The sequence below is a fragment of the Eleutherodactylus coqui genome, chromosome 7, assembly GCF_035609145.1.
Source record: "Eleutherodactylus coqui strain aEleCoq1 chromosome 7, aEleCoq1.hap1, whole genome shotgun sequence".
Lineage (NCBI taxonomy): Eukaryota > Metazoa > Chordata > Amphibia > Anura > Eleutherodactylidae > Eleutherodactylus > Eleutherodactylus coqui.
The window spans coordinates 161,301,551-161,320,849 of NC_089843.1; the positions used below are offsets into that span (position 1 = coordinate 161,301,551).

A 19,299-nucleotide genomic window follows, 5' to 3' on the forward strand; every position below is an offset into this window, starting at 1 on the left:
AAACTTTAACAAGAATCAGATTGTGATGGCTAGATAAGTGGATTAGAGCATCTCCAAGATGGCGGGTCTTGTGGGCATATCCCATAGGCAGTGGTTAGTACATACCAAAAGCATTCCAAGGTAGGGCAGCTGGTGAACTGGTGACAGGGTCATGGGTGCCCAAGATGTGCGTAGGGAGTGAAGGCTATAGCCTGTCTGACCTGATCCCAGAGTAGCGCTACTGTAACACTAATTATTGCTGGTTGAAATAGAAAGCAGTCACAATACAATGTCCATCATGGCTGGCCGTGTGACCGCAGACCGATCAGAGTGACCATATTGACCCCTGCCCACTACCAAAAGCACCTACAATGGGCACATAACACGAGAAGTGAACCATGGAGCAATGGCAGAAGGCATCCTGGTCTGATGAGTTACACTTACCTGGGAAAGAGATGGAACCAGTATGCACTATGGGAAAAGACAAGCTGGTGAAGGCAGTGTAATGCTCTGGGCAACATTCTGCTGGGAAACCTTGGTTCCTAGCATTGATATGGAAATTACTTAGAAATATACAACCCATGTTAAAATTGTACAGACCACGTGCACCCGTCCATGGCAACAGAATTCACATTCACTGACGTCAATGGCCTCTTCCAGCAGGGTAACGTGCCCTGCAAAAATTGTTCAGAAATGATTGATGAGGAATGTGACAAACAGTTCAAGAAGTGGACTTGACCTCCAAACTTTCAATCCATTCAAGAATCTGTGGGATGTACTGGAAAAACTAATCCGATCCATAGAGGACCCACCTAGCAATGTACAGGACTTAAAGGGAACGTATCAAGTTTTTACAATGCACTCTACGAAAAACCTTTAACAATGTTGCTAATGAGGTTTCCTTATAGTTAATTAGTTTTGCAATACATGCCAGGATACCTTTACAATCAGCTGTTGAAATCTTCCCACGCTGCATTAAAATGAATTGAAGAGAGTAAAGGCTCTTTTACATGGAACGAGTGTTGGGCAAACGATGCTGGACATTCGTCCCCGTGTGTACTCGCTCCTGTGCTGTTACACAGGAGCGAGTATCGCTGAATCGCTCACAGCGCAGCCTGCAGGGAGACAGGTGGCTGGAGGAGAGTTCCTCCTCTCACTTTAAGCAGCGACTGTTCACACCGAACGATGGTTGTCCAGTCATTCAGTTTCTGTATGCCTTTACATGGGATGATTATGGTCCAAAACCCCGCGGGAGCCTGAACAAACAGAACGATAATTGTCCCGTGTAAAGGGCCTTAACACCCCTGTAATGTATTGGCATGCACATTGATTTCTCTTCTTTTCTGTAATACTGCGCAAGCGCCGTTGTAAACCCTGCCCACACATCTCAGCTCTCCTTTACTTGCCAAGACTTCAGCGGCGTACCGCCCATGCGCCTTGAGGCTAGTGATGAGGTCATCAGACCTCAGAATCAGTGGGAGTAACGATCCTCAAGGCGCATGCACAGTACGCCGCTGAAGTTCCAGCTAGTAAAGAAGAGCTGAGGTGTGCAGGTGCAGACGGTGTTTGCTACGGCGCCTGATCGGGATTACAACGAAGAAGAGAAATCAGTGTGCATGCCAATCAAGAACAAGAACGTGCCTGGTGTGTCACTGAGGAAAAAATCTGCTCCCTTTCTTTAAAATCTGCCTCTTTTCAGTTCATCAATGTGGAAAACATCAAAAGCAGATTGTAAAAAGGTACTGGGCACATATTGTAAAACCAAATAGTGATAAGGAAATCTCATTAGCATCACGGTTAAAGTTTATCGCAAATCACACTGTAAAAACTTGATGACAGGTTCCCTTTAAAAGATCGTCTGCTAACGTCTTGGTGTCAGGACATTTTCAGAGGTCTTATGGAGGCCACACCTTGACAGGTCAGAGTGGTTTTGGTGTAAAGCCTGGTTTAGACAATGATTATCGCTCAAAAGATGTCTTGAGCGATAATCGCTGTGTACATTTACAGGGCAAAGTGATCGCTCTAACGTTGAGCAATCACTTTGCGCTCTGAGCGGGGGATGCAGAAGACAAGCGGGGCCACTTGTCTTCTGCATCTAGCTGTTCTCTGCTCAGAGGGCTCAGCTGTTATACAACTGAGCGCTCCGAGCGGGGGATGCAGAAGACAAGCGGGGCCATTTGTCTTCTGCATCCAGCTGTTCTCTGCTTGAAGCGCCTGGCTGTTATACAGCTGAGAGCTCCGTGCGGGGTTTGCAGAACACAGCTGGAGCGCTGTGTTTTTCATACCCCACCTGTGTTCCACGATTCCTTAACGAAAACTGCAGGGTCAGTGCAGTTAGACAACGATTATCGCTCAAAAGACGGCTTTGAGCGATTTTTGAGCGAAAATCGTTGTGTCTAAATCAGCTCTAATGTGGGGGAAGGACACAATACTAAACAGTTTGGCTGTTATGGCTGACTAGTGTACAGACAAATGGTATTGAAGTTTGCTTCAAAAAGAATGGGGATGCCAACAAAGGGAACCTGTTTTATGTATTTACGTGTAGCACAGTAATATATGTAACCCACTCATATATGCTGTATCATCAGTCAAGTCTCATTTTTCATACTCAGCTGATGCTATGTATCAAAAGTAAGGTCAACTAGTTGTAGCTGTCGTCACAAATGTAGCAGAGATGATGGCATTACATGGCTCCTTTGCACTGCTGATAGAACCAATGTGTTGTGCGGGCTTTATAAAAACCGAGTGAAGTTGGCATGTTACAATAACAAACATCTGACAAGTCCATCCTAATGGAAAAGGGTACATTTTTAGAAATCCAATGCTGGGATGTGAGACAAAACATTTTTTTTCTAAGCGTTCTTCAGCATTCTGGAGAGATTAGTACTTGACATGGCAGACGGCTGCAAGTGTAGCACTGTAGACATAATTAGAGAGGTTAATTAAGGTAGAGTTTCTACAGCGCAGGCGAGGTCTGTCCCGACACGTCTGCTTAGACTTTAACCATGCATGTGCACGCTGCAGAACCTGCTGGCAATGAATATATAAACACTGACATAGCCACAATATAGCTATATACATTGCCTGAACTTTCATCATCACATACAGAAGGCACACTTGTTGGCACGCCCCAACTTTCAGTGAAACTTAATTAAAAGGAATTCATTGGATATTTGTATTAATTGCTGCGGTTTTGAAAAATGTGGTTTTTACAGATCAACGTTCATGTAATATTAGTGTTCTGTTTACATAGAAAAGCGGCAAAATGCCAAGTGTGAATTTATGGGTTATATACGGTATGCTGTAGTGTAGACCCCCACTTGTTCGAAGGAACAGCAACTGCAATGTCAGACTTAGCGCGATCCTATAATACACGATCGTTCTCTTGTTTACATAGGTGGCATAAATGAGTGGCAACACGCTGCTTTCCTGAGAGCTGAACGCTGGTCCTTGTGATGATTAGTGGATGGCTTGGGTTTCTTGATTCTGAGGATTGCATTGTCTAGCCAAGAAAAGGCATTTAATCTGTGAGAAAGCAAGGTGACCAGCTAATCCAAGTTAAAGGAGTTTTTCAGTCTTCTCTTTACCGATGACCTATCCTAGGAATAGATCATCAATAAGGGATCATCAAGGGTCCGACAGCCGGCATCTCTGCTGATCAGCTGATTCCAAATCACTGCATGCCTGAGCTAGCATAGCTTTCTACACTATGCAGCGGCCCAGAATGCTACTGTGGGCGCTCTCCAATTTTGGGCCGCTGCACCCATATACGGAGCTGTGCTCGTTTTGGCATGCAGAGGCTCAGAGAAGCAGCTGATCAGCAGAAGTGCTCGGTGTCGGACCCCTGCCAATCTTTAATTGATGATTAGTGAGGAGTGATTATTGGAAGAATCGGGTCAGGACTGATCTGATTTTTTTTTTGGGGGGGGGGGGAAATCGGTCTGGAGGGCCTCATCCCCATTAAAGTCAATGGGATTAAAAATCGTGGTTCACTAATTTGGCCTCCAGAAGATCCCTAATGCAGGCAGTGGTGATGGTTGGTGGTTGTTCAATGAATGTGGCTCAGTGGTTAGCACTCTTGGCTTGCCAAAGAGTTTGGCCGGAGAGCTGATAGCAGGGACCACAGGCTGTGTGTGCATGGGAGTGCTGATAACATTGTAATCAGCTGCAGTCCCATGGCGGAACAAAGAGGCTGTATGCAGACAACAGACCATCTGCTGTTCTCTGCAAACAAACTCAGGGAGGCTTATTTACATCCAAATGAAGGTAATAAGCTGCTAATGTGCGTTAGTGCCCATTAGCAGCTTATGCAAAACGATCGCTAAAACTGACAATTTCCCTATCTTCTGAACAAATTTTGAGCGATCATCTTTGCGTGTAAAGGGGCCTTTAGACGTGAACCTAGAACCCCAACTCTGCAAGGTAACAGTGGTAGCCACTAAGCTTCTTACTTCTTCCTCCTCCTGCTTCTTCCTTCTCCAGGGGAGAGGAATATAATAATCTTCTTATTCTCCTTCTGCTCTTCCTTCACTTTCCTTTTCTTTTACTTCTCCTCTGCAGGAGTAAGAGGATAAAGAAGAAGAAAAAGGGACAGGGAGAAGAAGGAAGAACAAGCATAGTGGCTCAGTCATTAGTACTGTTGCCTTGCAGTGCTAGGGTCCTAGATTCATATCTGACCAAAAGCAACATCTGCATAGACTTTGTATGTGCTCTGTGCGTTTCTCTTTCTTCTCCTGCTCCAGAAACGAAGGAAGAACAAGCATGGTGGCTCAATCGTTAGCACTGCAGCCTTGCAGCACTGAAGTGCTACGTTTAAATCTGACCAATGTCAACATGTGCATAGACTTTTTATACTCGGTTTGTGTTTATTCTTCTCCTCCTCCTCCTCCTGGGACATCACTACTAAAACCAGTGATTGGTTGCACAGTAACTTATACAAGGCATCATCATTTAGGTGGACAAGAATTTGATAAAGGTTAGAAAACTCTTTTAAGCAATATAATGTTTGAGTCAAGAAAACCACCTATAGGACAAGTTCAAGGTAATTCAGGAGGTTCCTCGCATCACCTGCCATCAGATATTGGGTACAGACTGATGTAATCAATATCTGCGAATACTCTTGATATCCAAGGTCCAAGCAAGAACGCATGTTGCAATAGCCTACTAAAAAGCAAACTACAATAGAAATTATGAGAAGCTCCCATAAACACCCCAACGCTCTACATCCAAACCCCCAAATTGTGATTAGGCCTTTAGAACTTACTTCAGCACAAGCCTTTAAACAGGTCTTTTTGAAGCCTAGAAGTTCAAGCAGATCCTTTCTGGAGGGATCCACAAGGTATGTTTTCTGTATGATGTGTCTGAGTACCACAGCCAGTCCTGCTCTACAGAATGCACCAGATGCCTCAATAACAGCAGGAAGACGACAGCTCTGAACAATAGCCGGAAGACCTTTTCTGGAGACTATGGAGACATTCAGGTCACTTGGGAACAAACCATCCTGGGGACTCCTGTGCTCATCTTCTGGTATCACTAGAAAAGTCTTAAAAGTCTTGCACTCACAATACGAGATCAAAAACAGTACAATGGATGTATGAAGAGGTAGCACCACGTCCTCATGGTCAAGGTCAATATCAAGGAAAAGTTCTTCACTACTCCCGATTCCCACGGCATCCTTCATATTAGCTGCAAAGTGAAAAAAAAAATTACATGAGTGAAGCACCGAAATTACGTACGTGTTGTATGTACTGCATAATGGACTTGACTACAGTTACTGAACGTCAAAACCATTATCTTGTTCATTGTCATGATTTGATATCATTTTTGAGGCAGGAATACAAGAATGGGAGTTTTAATTATCTAATCATTTCAAAGCCCAACATATTCAAGGAGGAACACCCCTTTGAAGTTGAGGAGCTGTATGAAACTTGTGTAGGAGGGAGAAAGTTGCAATGGAGAGCAGGAAGAAACATGACAGTCTATGACTGTCATCCCTCCCCCTGTGTAGCCTTCCAGGGACCGCAGGGGGCTGATATACCCATTGACCGAAAAATAATGCACCCTGGCAGAAATGTTGGATTACTGCAAAACCTGTCCTGCAGTTATGTCTCAGGTAGATATGTAATGGATTACAGTTGTGGTCTGATTAGACACTGGGTCTTGCCACCAGAAGCCGTAAAAGTGCTTGGATCATTGCTCTATATAAAGGCTCTCAGAAGCTACCATTGAGTAGTATACCTCTTTTTGAGAGATCGTTGACCACTAGACGCCTGTATGATGCACTCAAACACATTTTGCCCAGTTAACAGACTTTGATCGGGTGTGCAGAATGGTCGTTTTGATGATTTTCCTGCCATCTAGGCCATTCTGACCAGGCTAGTAGGAGGTGTTGGCAGCAGTGGTTACGCGAGGGCTCATACACATGGTGAACGAGCTCTGGACAGGACAGACCACCAGTAGAGAGGATCACTTGATCCGCTGACAAGCAGATCGAACAGTTTCATTGTCCACCATCCAGACACAAGTGGCACCTTCGTTACCGAACCCGGTCTCTGCCCGGACTATTTCCAGATGCTTAGCAGAAAGAAATTTGGTGTCATGGTGCTCATTACATGTCCTATGATTAACACGCCAACACTGCTGCCTATGTTTGTAGTGGTGTCATGAACAAGAAATCTGGACTGCTACGGAATGGAACTGCATCGTCTTTAGTGACGAATCTAGGTTCTGTTTCGGTGCCGATGAAGGTCGTGTTTGAGTATGGAGGTCTCGTGGTGAACGCCCCTTCCTGCCTTTGCTGTGGAGTGTCACACAGCTCTAACTGTTGGAGTGAGGATCTAGAGAGCTATCACATATGACAGTCGGTCACCCCTAGTAGTGGTACGGGGACAATGACAGCTCAGTGATAAGTGCCGGAAATCCTGCAACCACATGTGTTCCTCTCATGGCAGGGATTTCAACAGGCATTTTTCAGCAGGATAATGCTCACCTGCACATAGCAAGGGTTTCCCACGAATGCCTCTGCCAGGTTGGGTTGCCACACTTCCTTGGCTTGCCCAGTTTGCAGACTTCTTTCGGATCAAGCTTTTAGGGAACCACGGGTGTGCAGGATCTAGAGGCCTAGTGGCAACATCTGTGGGCAAATGTGCTGCATGATAACATACAGGGCCTGTATCTCATCATGTATCTGGGTTAGAGCGGCCCAATAGGGTATTAGAACCTCCTTTAAATTGTATAATTTTTCCCAATAAACGTATCCTCTTGCTCTTATATTGTAATCACTTCCATAGATCAGTACATTCACATATAAAGTTTCATTCACCTCCTCTCCCCCACCCTCCCAGCATCTGGATGCTTACAGACATTTGAATTGCAAAGATTTTAGGTTTCTTCGGTACTGAGGATTTTGGAAAGATATGTACCCCACTAGGCCGCAATTATATAATTTGTAGATATGGCCGATTTCTTCTGAAGGGGTATTTTAATGCAGTGACTAGATGTCCAATGTATCTAAATGAGTATTAATTCCCATTCACACACGACTACATGATGTGGTGAACACTACAGTTTACAAGTTTAGGTCTTTTTTCTTCATTAAGCTATATTCTACGCATTTTTTGTAATCTTTTTGAAGCCCACTAAGTAGTGATGAAGTTTACTACGGCATAGCCTTCATACACAGATCTTATGGATCCCAGCATTGTTGTTGTTAGTAGTTTAGTCGTTCACGACCCTCAGTGGCCCTGAAGGCGAGCTCCCTCCATGTTTTTTGGTTTTGCATTGCTGCTTTCAGTTGTGTGATATTCATGCCAAACACAGCAAGTGCTTCCTAGCATACGCCTATATACCTATGGATTAGGGACTAGAGATCTGTGCAAGGACTCCAGTTTTCACTATATAGATCAGGAGGCTAAAGTGTTGTCTCTACATGCTTCGTGAGAACTATTCGCTTTTAAAATATATATGTGCTGTGGCAAGTGGGTTTCTCGCCTGCAGATCGACGACCTCTCGGACCGGAAATGGGCACCGCACGTGAAGATAGATGCTGCAGAGACAGTACTTTCTTAACAAACCGGCGCCTGCCAGCATTTATTTCACAGAACACAGCACGGCATAAACATGATATCACACAGCCCTTATAATGTCCTGGGCATCTGGAGGGTGTCCTCCTCTACTAGACATGATGTGTGACGGTTCCCAAACTGGTCCATACTGGACCTCAGGCTAGCAGCCCTCCAAGCTCCACTGAGCTGTAACTTCCTCCCCTAAGTGTACCAGGAACTCAGACTTTTATATTGCTTCCTGCCACACACAGGTGTTAACTCTTTCTGCAGTCCAGAATGCCTATCTGTAGCCCTCTGCAGGCCATTCTGTTCACTGCACTCCCACAGTACGTTTACAAGTAAAGAGGCTTGACAGTGACATGGTTGCAAAAGTTAATACATCCTTTTACCTTAAACAGAACAAAAGCACAGACCTGCAAGAAAAGTGGATTCTATTAAATGACTGTCATATGTGGCAGCAATGCACTGATGAGCGCAGAGCGTTACTTGTCTGGAGATGTGCTATGGGTGCCATTACTAAAGCCCTGGATATAACACTGCCCACCCATCAGATATTGCTCAGTTTTAGGACTCTTATTAATGACTATTTTCTACAAAACTGGAATACCCCTTTAATATTCTCAGACTACAGCTCCTCGAATAACTCCCTGTTATCTTAGCTCTCCGGTGGGAGGAAGTGGGTTACCGGTGCCCATACCAGAATTTTTAGATTTGGAGTGGAGTTAGGCTTTAAAGGTAGGAGGACGTAGATAAGGTACGGACTTTCCCTTTAAAACCTAAGTGTTGATGTTAGTGCTGCTGTCAGCTCTGCTGCCATGAAATAATGTATTCTAGACATGCTTATCAATACAAAGCCTGACGCACATGGTGCAGCTGCTTTGTCCTATGGATTATCTAAAATTGGATTCCGTTTCTGGGAATATAAAACCATGTCTTTCATACATTCTTAAAATTAAGCCTCGCCACTGCTGTACACAGAAAGAAAAAAATCAATCTGCTCTGCCAGTGTTTATTTCTCCTTCTCAGAATAACAGAATACTGGGGATTATTTATTAAATTCCAGCAGGGCCGCACAGCACAGTATTTATGGGAATTTATAGGCGGCGAGCACTACTAATGGAACATGCTATAAAGCCGCGGCCGATGAAACGAACCGCCAAGGCGCCACGCTTAGTGCTCCAAATATGCTGAACCAAAACCGTGAACCAAGATTAAAGTTAAGGGCTGTGGTCTTTTCTGCTTTGCTCGAATCACTTGGTGATGTCATCAAGGGATAGTAATTAACTCAAAATCTAAAATTGTAAATGCAACCCAAGCCCTGATTTCTTAAAGGAAACCTGTTATTACCTTGTAGACCCACAAACTAGGTTATAGGGCTCGAAGATGAGGGAATGGGGAGTCTGTGGAGCTGTTTTCATACTTACCAGGTGCCCTATTCCAGTACAATGTTCCAGCAAAATTGGCATGTGCACACAGACAGCTCCGTACGTGAGCTCTCCCATGAACGGGATGAATGGGGGATGCTTAGATTGCTATGTGCTTTTATTTTCACTATTCTGTGCTATCAATCTTAAGACGCATCAGCACAAAATCCCATGACCAGCTAATGACTGTACCATCTCTGCCTGCTGGGAAGACACTATCATTACCATCTGTATTAACCCTTTGCAATCCAATTTTGGATTCAGGGTTTCCTAAGGGGCTTTCTCTTTCTGCCATTATACAATGGCGCCATCTGCTGGCTAAAGCCAGTACTGCAGTATGGGACATGCTGGAGAGGCCCCTGTCAACACAGCAGCGAGCAATATACAGTAAGAATTCCCTGACGGACGTCTTCCGACATCGGAGCTGTACAGCCTTCAATCAGAATGTCTTCGGACGTCAGACAGTGGTTTGGAAATAACCTAAATAAGCTACAGGCCATAAGAAATATAGTCAGGAGGTTGAATGGTCATCTCCTTCGTTTTAACTGTGTGACAGGAGCCTCTAATAATCAGCAGTAACTGTGATAGGAGTCTCTGTATCCCCACTAAGGAACTTGTAGGGTCCATCACACAAGAATAATACTGACTGAAAAATGGACTAATTTGAGAAGATAAACGCAAGGACATCTGAGCTAGTAAGAACTGAAATCACAGGAGCACCTGAGGTGAAGAAGGACAAGTATTTTAGATAGAAAGTTATAACTGAATAACTAAACAAGGTAATACTAGCTGGCTTATTTATACTGGGCGGCGAATTACATAACAAATTAAAAAAAATATCACCAGCGTGACTCTTTAAGAGTGAATGCCCGCAACAGAAATCCACAGTGGCAAGGTTCTATTGAAGCTAATCCGTGGCATTATTCCGCAGGTATTAGTTTCTATTGAACCTAATAGCTTTCTGCCTTTCAATGTTCATGCTGCTGAATTCTACCGCGTATTTCTGCAGCGTGAAAGAAATCGCGGTATGTTCTAATTGCTGCGGAAAACCACCTGGCCAGGTTCCATTGTAGTCAATGGAAGCTGACTGTCACGCGATACTTCGGCTGTGAGCACAGCAGAAGTATCGCGTGATTACACGTCACCGCCAGTGCGTCATGTGCTGCACTGCACATGTGCACCCGAGTAGACTCGCACAACGGATCCAGAGAGGTGAGTATGGGTCATTGGGGGGCACCGTGTCGGACTCCGCTGTGATATTCCGGTGGTGAAGTCCAACACGGCCGTGGCCATGAGGCCTTACTAGAGGCAGATTGTGTTTATTATATTTATGCCATAACTATTTATTTTTAAAAGCTTTCATGTGGGGCTGCCATATTGTTGACGCAAACGTCTTTGGCCGGCTGCACACGGGCATATTGGCATTGCAGAATTCGGAGTGGGTGTCCGCCTCCGGATTCTGCAGCAAATACTGCCCATAGCATGCAATTGAAAAGCCCTTTTTCCTGCACACAAGTGGAGACCAATTGTGATTTCCCTTTCACGGAGAGCATGCTCTATTTTTGCGTGGTGTCCGCACGGATGGCTTCCATTGAAGTCTATGAAAGCTGTCCGACCCGTGGCCCTTTCGCAATTAACATTACGATGGCGCAGGAAAATCTGTACTGCGTTGTCCGACAGCTCGCGGCCGGACTATACACATTACAGGAGAATTCAAGAAAAGACAGGTACGCGGGGTCACCGGCCAGGCACAGGGTCGGATTCCACTGTGGGGTCCCGCATGCGGAATCCGACCTGGTCGTGTGCAGCCGGCCTTACCCATATTGTCTGTAAAGACAGTTCAGCGAGGTGTTTCTATGGCAGCTAAATCAATAGCAGAATCCAAACTACAGGGGGTGTAGCAGCAGTCAGACCTTGGACCTGATGCTTGGGGTAGCCTGAAGGTTTCCTGCCACTTGGTGGGTGGAGGTTTCTTGTGTAGATTTTGCTTTGGGGCTCAGGGGCTTTCCATTACGCCTCTGCCTGAGGCCGGGCTCACACGAACGGGTCGGATTCTGCATGCAGGAGACATGTTAACTGCATATGGGCTGTGGGTCAGATGGCCTCCGTGGTGATTTTTTTCTGTTCCTGGAACACACAAATTGTATCCACGAGTGTGAAGGAAAAAGCAAAGGTTCATGCCTTCCAATGCCCGCGTTTGCCACATTTCCTTTGCATGGACACCAATTGTGGATTCCGCAATTGGAATCCATTCATGTGAGACCCCATGATAGAGAAATGACACAGATTATCACAGTTGCCAGATGTGATGGCATATAGCCTGCTCCGCTAGTCAGGGAGTGACAGAAGGTGTCTTATCTGTATGTGCAGTGAACACTTATGACCCCATTACACAGGACGATCTGTTGGGTGCAGATGAACGATCATCGCTGAGTGAATGAAGGCAGAGCGGGCTGGGGATTGTTCCGGCCCAACTGCCTCCATTCACAGTAAGCGGGCAGTTACTCCTAGATGGACTGTATAAAACGCCTTCTTTTCTCTTCTGGGGTTTGAGAGGGTTCCTGTTAAATCATCAAATATGGAAGTTTTCAAGTTAAAAAAATCAATCAAGTTTAATTCATTAAGTTGATGTACGATATGATACAAAAAAATCATAGCTCTAAAAGTACAAAAAAATACTAAAAAAAAAAATGAAAAAGTGAAATAAAATTAATAAAACAATTCAGAGGTTTGATGAATTAGAACAGAACTGTTTGTCTATCCTGTAGCAGGTCAGAGCAAAATATGTTCTCCCTAAAAGGACTCTATACGTATTCAATAATCCCCTGGACCCTTGAACTGGAAAGAATTGACCTAATCCAGATTGACATCTGGTTTCCATGTGACCAGTCTTGGGACAATAAGAACAGGAAAAAGGGACAAAAAGTTCATGCCACTTTCCAAGAAAAAGGAAAAACTCCCATATCTTTCATAGGTAAATCAAGAAACGTAACAGAACGTAAGCGAAAGTGATAATCTAGGGATTACTTTACAATCATCCATCAGTTTGCATGCATGCGTAAACTGACTAATGAACGATAAGCGAACAAATTATCGTTAGGCGTTCAGTCTGAGAATGCTGATAATTCCACTGAGTGATAACTCTTCAGCTTGTCGCTGAACCGTGGAAATCTGAATGCTTATCGGCCCATCTGAATGGGCCCTTAGTACCCAGACTCATCTACGCCTCCAGCTGATGGCAGTGAGAGGCCTCTGCTCATTCTAAGGGCTCATAGCCACGACAGGGTTTTCACTATTTTTTTAAAGGTTTCTAATAAAATGTTTACCTACAATCAAGTCAACAGTAAAAAAAAGAAAAAAAAAAGGACAGGGGAAAATTACTTTGTATTGCAAACTTAAAGGAAAAGTAAACCAAAGAAATGTACCGTATATACTGGCGTATAAGACGACTTTTGAACCCCGAAAAATCTGCTCTGAAGTCGGGGGTCGTCTTATACGCCGGTAATACAAAAAAAAAGAAAGTGTCAAAAAAAAAAAATCATTACTCACCTCCCCCGGCGTTCTGCGGTGCTGCTGCAGGCTGTCGCTCCCTCCTGGTCCCTGGCAGAGCATTGCTTTCTGGACGCAGGGCTTGAAATCCCCGCCTCCAGAAAGCTAATACTGTGATTAGCTAACACACGCCGTCAGCCAATCACAGCCATTCAATGACATCATTGAATGGCTGTGATTGGCTGAAGGCACGTATGTTTTCTGGAGGCGGGGATTTCAAGCCCTGCGTCCAGAAAGCAATGCTCTGCCGGGGACCAGGAGGGAGCGACATCCTGCAGCAGCGCCGCAGAACGCCGGGGGAGGTGAGTAATGATTTTTATTCTTTGCTCCGCTGTATTCCCGGTGTATAAGGTGAAAGTTGGGGGGTCGTCTTATACGCCCTGTCGCCTTATACGCCGGTATATACGGTATGCCAATAGTGCTATAGTGCTCGTGTTGTCAGCCTGCATGACGTCTGTTATGGACCTGAAGCAAAGAGCCTTGCAGATATCTTACAGAGAACAGGGGTTCCCATACTGTTGATCCCTTTCTTTTTCAGCTAGCAGACAGATTAGTAGCAAGGCTTTACCCCCCAGCAGTTTAGTATGAGCTCTGTTCATTCTGCAGGTAAGGGACATTACAGTTTTGGACAAACTAAACTTGTTCTATTTCAAATGGCTATAACCCCGATGTTATCAGTGCTACGCTGCCAACATGCTTCAATATCATTTTAAAGCCCTTATAGAACTGAAACAACAGCCGTTTGAAGTGGGACATGGAATATGAATTTATAGCTGTCACTTTTTAGTCAGCTGCAGAGCAGAGGGTTGGATGGGGAGAAGCAGGCAGAATAGATGAGGTCTGTCATTCTCCTGTCTCTCCATAAGTCCCAGGGGAGGGTGAACCTGTCGTTTTTTGATGTTATTACCTCCCCTCATCAATTGGAGAGCACACTTGCTCTCCCATTGTCACGTATAGGGGGTCTTTTTTCCCCAGAAAAGGAGTGAAAAGATGAGGACTTGCTCATCTAAATCACTCCTTTACACCATTTAACCCTGTAGATCCTGCAGTCATTGTTTTTAGAGCTCACTTAAAATTGTGGGTGTTGGAGATTAACCTGATTGTCTGGGGTAGCGCATTCCCGAGGGCTGGAGCAGCTTGAGAAAAATCTTGGAGATGGGAGTGTGAGGTTCAGGCTTCAAGAGAACTTAGTCTGAAGTCACTAGCTGAGCGGAGAGTACAGGTAGGGTGGTAAACAGATGAGGGAGGAGATATAGAACGGCACTGGGAAGAACTTTATGGAGCCAGGTGAGAAGTTTAAACTGTGCTCTATAGTGGACGGGCAACTAGTGCATTGACTGGCACAGGACGGAGGCATCAGTGAAATGATTAGACAAAAGGATGGGTCTGGCTGCTGCGTTCAGGATGGAGCGTTTAGGGAGGAGAAGCGCGAACAGTAGTGAGTTGTAGTAATCAAGCAGAGAGTGAGTCAGGGCAACAATAAGAGCTTTAGCCTTTACCAAGAGATGGGGATGGATTCATGTTTTTGAGGTGCAGGTGACATGAGTGAGACCAATACAGCCAGCGTTCTGCCAAGGAGTAAGGACTCCTTCCCACGGACGGATTTCCGCCGCGTAGTTCGCGGCGGAAATCCGCTGCGTTGCCCGCAGCTATTAGGTTCTATTGAACCTAATAGCTCAGGGCTCACGGTGTGGAATTCCACTGCGGAATTCCGCACCGTGAAATCACCCGTCCTCACCCGCGGCATGCTCTATTTGCCGCGGGTGTACACGCGGACGGCTTCCATAGCAGTCAATGGAAGCCGTCCGTTCACGCTATCTTCCGCTGTAGCACAGCGGAAGATAGTGTGAAATCGCCTCTCCGCCTACCACCGGCGCGTCATGTGACGCAGCCGGCGTGTCACATGACACTGCGGCATGTTACGCCGAAGCGTCATGCGGGAGCAAGGACGCCGGATCCGCAGGTAAGTTTGGGGGGCTCTGGGGGGCGTCGTGACGGGCTCCACCGCAGAATTCCGCGGCGGAGCCCGTCACGGCCGTGTGCAGCCGGCCGTATGATGGTATCACACACAAGATGGAAATATTGGGATTGAGTAGGTTAGATGGTGGAAACACAAGAAGTTCAATCTTAGAAATATTTTGATTCAGATAGAGAGATGATATGTTAGAGACCGTGGATAGACCGTCACTGGCATTGTATAGTAGTGGAGATGTGATGCCTCAAGATCCCCTTAAGGTGTAGAATTGGGTGTCATCAGTGTAGAGATGCTACTGAAAGCGAAATATGCTGAGAGCTTGTCCAATAGGGGCTGTGTAGATGGAAAAAAGAGGAGAGGACCTAGGATCAAACCCCAAGGAACCTCACCAGCAAGAGGAAGGGAAGAAGAAGTGGAGCTGAAGCAGTCAGAGAGGTAGGAGGAGAACTAGAAGAGAGCACGATCCTTCAAGCCTATGGAGTGGAGCATACTGAGGAAATGTTTGTGGTCCACAGTGTTAAATGCTGCAGAGAGATCCTGGAGGCTCAGTAGAGAATAGTCGCCATTAGATTTAGCTGTCAGGACGTCGTTTGATACTTTTGTAAATGCAGTTTCCATAGATTGTATGAAAAAAAAAACATTACAAAAGAAACTGATTGTAAGGGGTCAATAATGGGCATTTTTTTTAAATGGATTAATGGATAACGTCTTTAAGAAAAAAGCCTTGGGGGCATTGAGCTCCCGCAGCAGCCTGTAACATGTAATTAATGACATGCAGTATTGTATCGGTGGTATCTGACAATAATCGAATGTGTCCCCAATGGCAAATAATAGAAAAAAACGAGGATCGGCCACGTTTTACTAGAACATGCCGAATCATATGCTCTGCTGAGAGAGAAGTAGCCGTATATGTGGCTGATAGTAACTTGTATCCCCTCCCTCTACTGGAAATACATTCAAGGACGGCTGAAGAACTTACACATTTATGTATGGACAACAGCTATCTTATATGTGCATGGCCAGCTTTACCAAGTTCTAGCTAGCACTGCACCATTCACCAATGGCTTCAGAAAACAGCATAGACTGACAATATCCTGGTCACAGATGTCATACATGTCTTCTATATGGGACATCCCAACTATCAGGAGATGACCTGTGGTCATACAATGCCCAGGGGCTGTTCACCATTGCCCCAAATCTGAATGGAGAGCAAAAGTGCAGCCACCACTGAATTTGAATCCATTAATGGATACTACCCAAATGGGAATACCTCTACAGCGCCACCTATTGGAAGGCAGCATTCCTGCAAGTCAATGTCAGACCTTTTAACAAGCCGTGTAACAATGACTTTTTGAGCCAAAGCCAGAAGGGCAATATAACCATGCACAGACAGCTGTTTGGGGTGAGTGTCCCTCATCACTGTGCAGTCAAGCCAGAAACCATGTGTAAATGGTAGAATCATACAATAATTAAAATAGTACAGAGACAGCGCCTTGGGGTTCAGATGAAGGTGATGAAAAACCGTGAGGTAACCAATCCACCTGTAATCCACAATTAGTGGAGAGCTGCCCCCTTGTCTGGAGGTGGCGGTCATGTGATCTTGCCATGTCACGTGTAGCTCCGCCCCCTCCACGCCAGAACAATGGTTTTCTGCACTGTACGGCACTTGTAACGCTATGTATATTAGAATAGTTTATAAGCTACGAATTTGAAATGTTTTCTATACTTGAAAAAAGGCTGTATAGCCGGAACGCGTTGTATGTGTTTGTCGCATATAATAAATTGGACCTTTCTACTATATGGAGTAATTGTGGATATCCATGGAACTGACACAGGACACCCAATCTATTCAAAGCTTTCCTGGATTTAGAGGGGGGAGATATCTACTCTGGGTTGATTTTCTCCCCCCTCCCGAGTGAGTGTATTCCTATCCATCTATGCACGAGCGCAGTAGGATATTCTTTACTCAGAATAATTAAAAGAAACCGGTAACAGGGACAATTAAAAAAACATCATTATATATCATAAGAAAGGGGTTCCTGAGAGGAAACGATTTCAGCAATAACCTGGGGAAGACCGATGCAAATGGGATGGGTGGGTAGGAGGGAGGGATAATGGGCAGATCAGCTGAAGACAATAAAAAGGGATCATGTAGTGCAATCCTCCCCCTGCTGGTGGTAACAGGTTAAACAAAATTCAAATTAAATAGTGGAAGTGGGAGAGACACTTATAGGGAGGATATGGGCATGAACAGATGGGTTCCATAACTACACGGTAAGGGGGGTATCGGTACCAGGGTTCTTTCAAACAGTTTCTCACAATCTGTAAGAAGGGCAGCCAATTTCTCGTTGACCATTATCCAGAACAATTTAATTTTGACACGCTCAGTACTAACTAATGTTTTCCTCCAGAAGTGAGCAATATATGCTTGAGTGTATCTGGAACTCGCCTGCCGAGGAGTGCCTCCTGAGGGGACTTGTGCTGGTTAATATTTGTAATAGTAAATATTGAGGAGACTTGAATCCAGAAATAAAGTCTGTGACAGTACCACCAAATGTGTAAGAAGGTGTCCTCCTTCCCACAACCCCTAAAACAAAGTCCCGATACCCTAGGGAACATACGGGATCATGTCTGGGGGGCAGGTACCAGTGCATTAAAGGTTTATAACCTGCTTCCATGATTGATACATTAATTGAGAGCTTGGCAACCAAAGTGGCTATTTTATGGCAATCAGTGCCCGGTAGCTCCTCACCCAGGTCTGCCTATAAGGGAGTTTACCTGAAAGTGTAATGAAAGAGCTTGGAGATAATTCCAGATCCACATGAGACTGTACTACATATCGAAGATGCACAAGTCAACTATTATATGCCAGGAATAAGACGTAATGTTTAATTTGTAAATGAAATATTTCCGGGTCCGGAATTTAGTGTATCGACCGGAAATAATCAAACCATCAAAATCTCAGCCTGTCAACCACATCAGCAATCCTAGGAAGATCCCTAGCAATCCACCACCCAAAACTAGTAGGGTATTAGTGTATCTTGACGCCACCAGGAAGTTCGGGGTTTGACAGGTCTTCCATGCAGGAACGCCCCTATCACACCCCTAACTCCCTATTGGGTGAAGTCAGCAAAGTCCTGAAAGGTGGACGACAACATACACTAATAGGCATACAGGCCTCCTGGGCTCCGCATAGTGTCTTGTAGTATGGTGCGTTTCTGACCACCGTGTGCGCCTCAAATGATACCCATATAGTCCGTCGGTGGGCCGAAACAATTTCCTCCCCCAATACACCGCGTTGCCGCTGAGCTGCGCTCACATCTTGTGTCTGCTGCCTACTCCCGCAGTGCATAAGCAGCCGCACAGACGATAGCAGCGGTCACATGTGCCAGCCGGCGGCTCTCAGCGCTGCTTTGTGAGTGGCGACAGCAGGGGAGGTACAAGGAGCGCACGTGCGATGCTACAGCCGGCAGGGAGTATACAGCTGCAGCGGGGAGCGGGAGCCGCAACTGCCCATGGATACTGGCCTGCCAGCGGGGGTTTAACGACCACATCAGCCAAACTGCCGGCCACGAATCAGCAACAGCAGCAGCATCAGGACCGCAGGTGCAAACTAACAGCCGCCGTGGAATATGAAGTTGCAGCGGGGAGTCTTACACACGGTGAGGGAGGCGCCCCTACAGCCAGCAGCCACATTTTTCTATCACTGCCGGGAGCTAGGAGGTGAGAGCAGAATTCTAGTGGACTGCCAGGACCTGCTGGGGAGATAGCTATGCAGCCTATCAGGTTCAGGGGGCGTGACACAGCTGTCAATCTTGTCTCCACCAGCACTTCCTAATACCAGCTAGTAGTATCCAGACTGGAGGGAAACAAGTTGGACTTGGGAAGATTTTTGGATATCAAGCTGTACCTCCTGGACAATCTATTTCATAGTTTTAACCCCTTCCCAATACAGGACGTACATTTATGTCCTGCGGGGCCGTGGTATGTATGAGGAGAGATCGCGGACGTAAGCTGTTTATTACAGTTGACACCCGGCGACAATAGCTGCAATCAGTGGACCGGTGTTATTAACCCTCTAAATGCCGATGTCAATTCTGACAACGATGTTCGGGGGTCCCAAGCGGCAACCCCTCGAGAGGAGATCTCAGGGAGCCACGCAGGTGTCATGACAGCCAGGGGCCTTCTGAAAGGCCCCAGGGCTTCCTTAGGAGACTGCCTATCAAGCCGTCCCTATGGCGTGGCTTGACAGAATGCCTGCCCGATTACAGTATGATGTAATGCTGTGGGATTACATCATACTGTAGGA

The 19,299-nt window shown here is 45.7% G+C and overlaps 1 protein-coding gene across 4 annotated transcripts in view; it reads right to left on the minus strand.

Annotated features, from left to right (window-relative positions):
* Positions 1-19,299, minus strand: part of GSTCD (glutathione S-transferase C-terminal domain containing) — a 137,200-nt gene that overhangs the window by 87,793 nt on the left and 30,108 nt on the right. For 3 of the 4 annotated variants that reach the window (XM_066573911.1, XM_066573908.1, XM_066573910.1), the window contains exon 2: positions 5,243-5,664. In XM_066573911.1, the coding sequence (XP_066430008.1) occupies positions 5,243-5,659 (417 nt within the window). In that variant the 5' untranslated portion in view covers positions 5,660-5,664. Of the gene's footprint in view, positions 1-5,242; positions 5,665-11,379; positions 11,510-19,299 lie in introns of those variants that run through there. The other variant, XM_066573909.1, reaches the window with a different exon arrangement.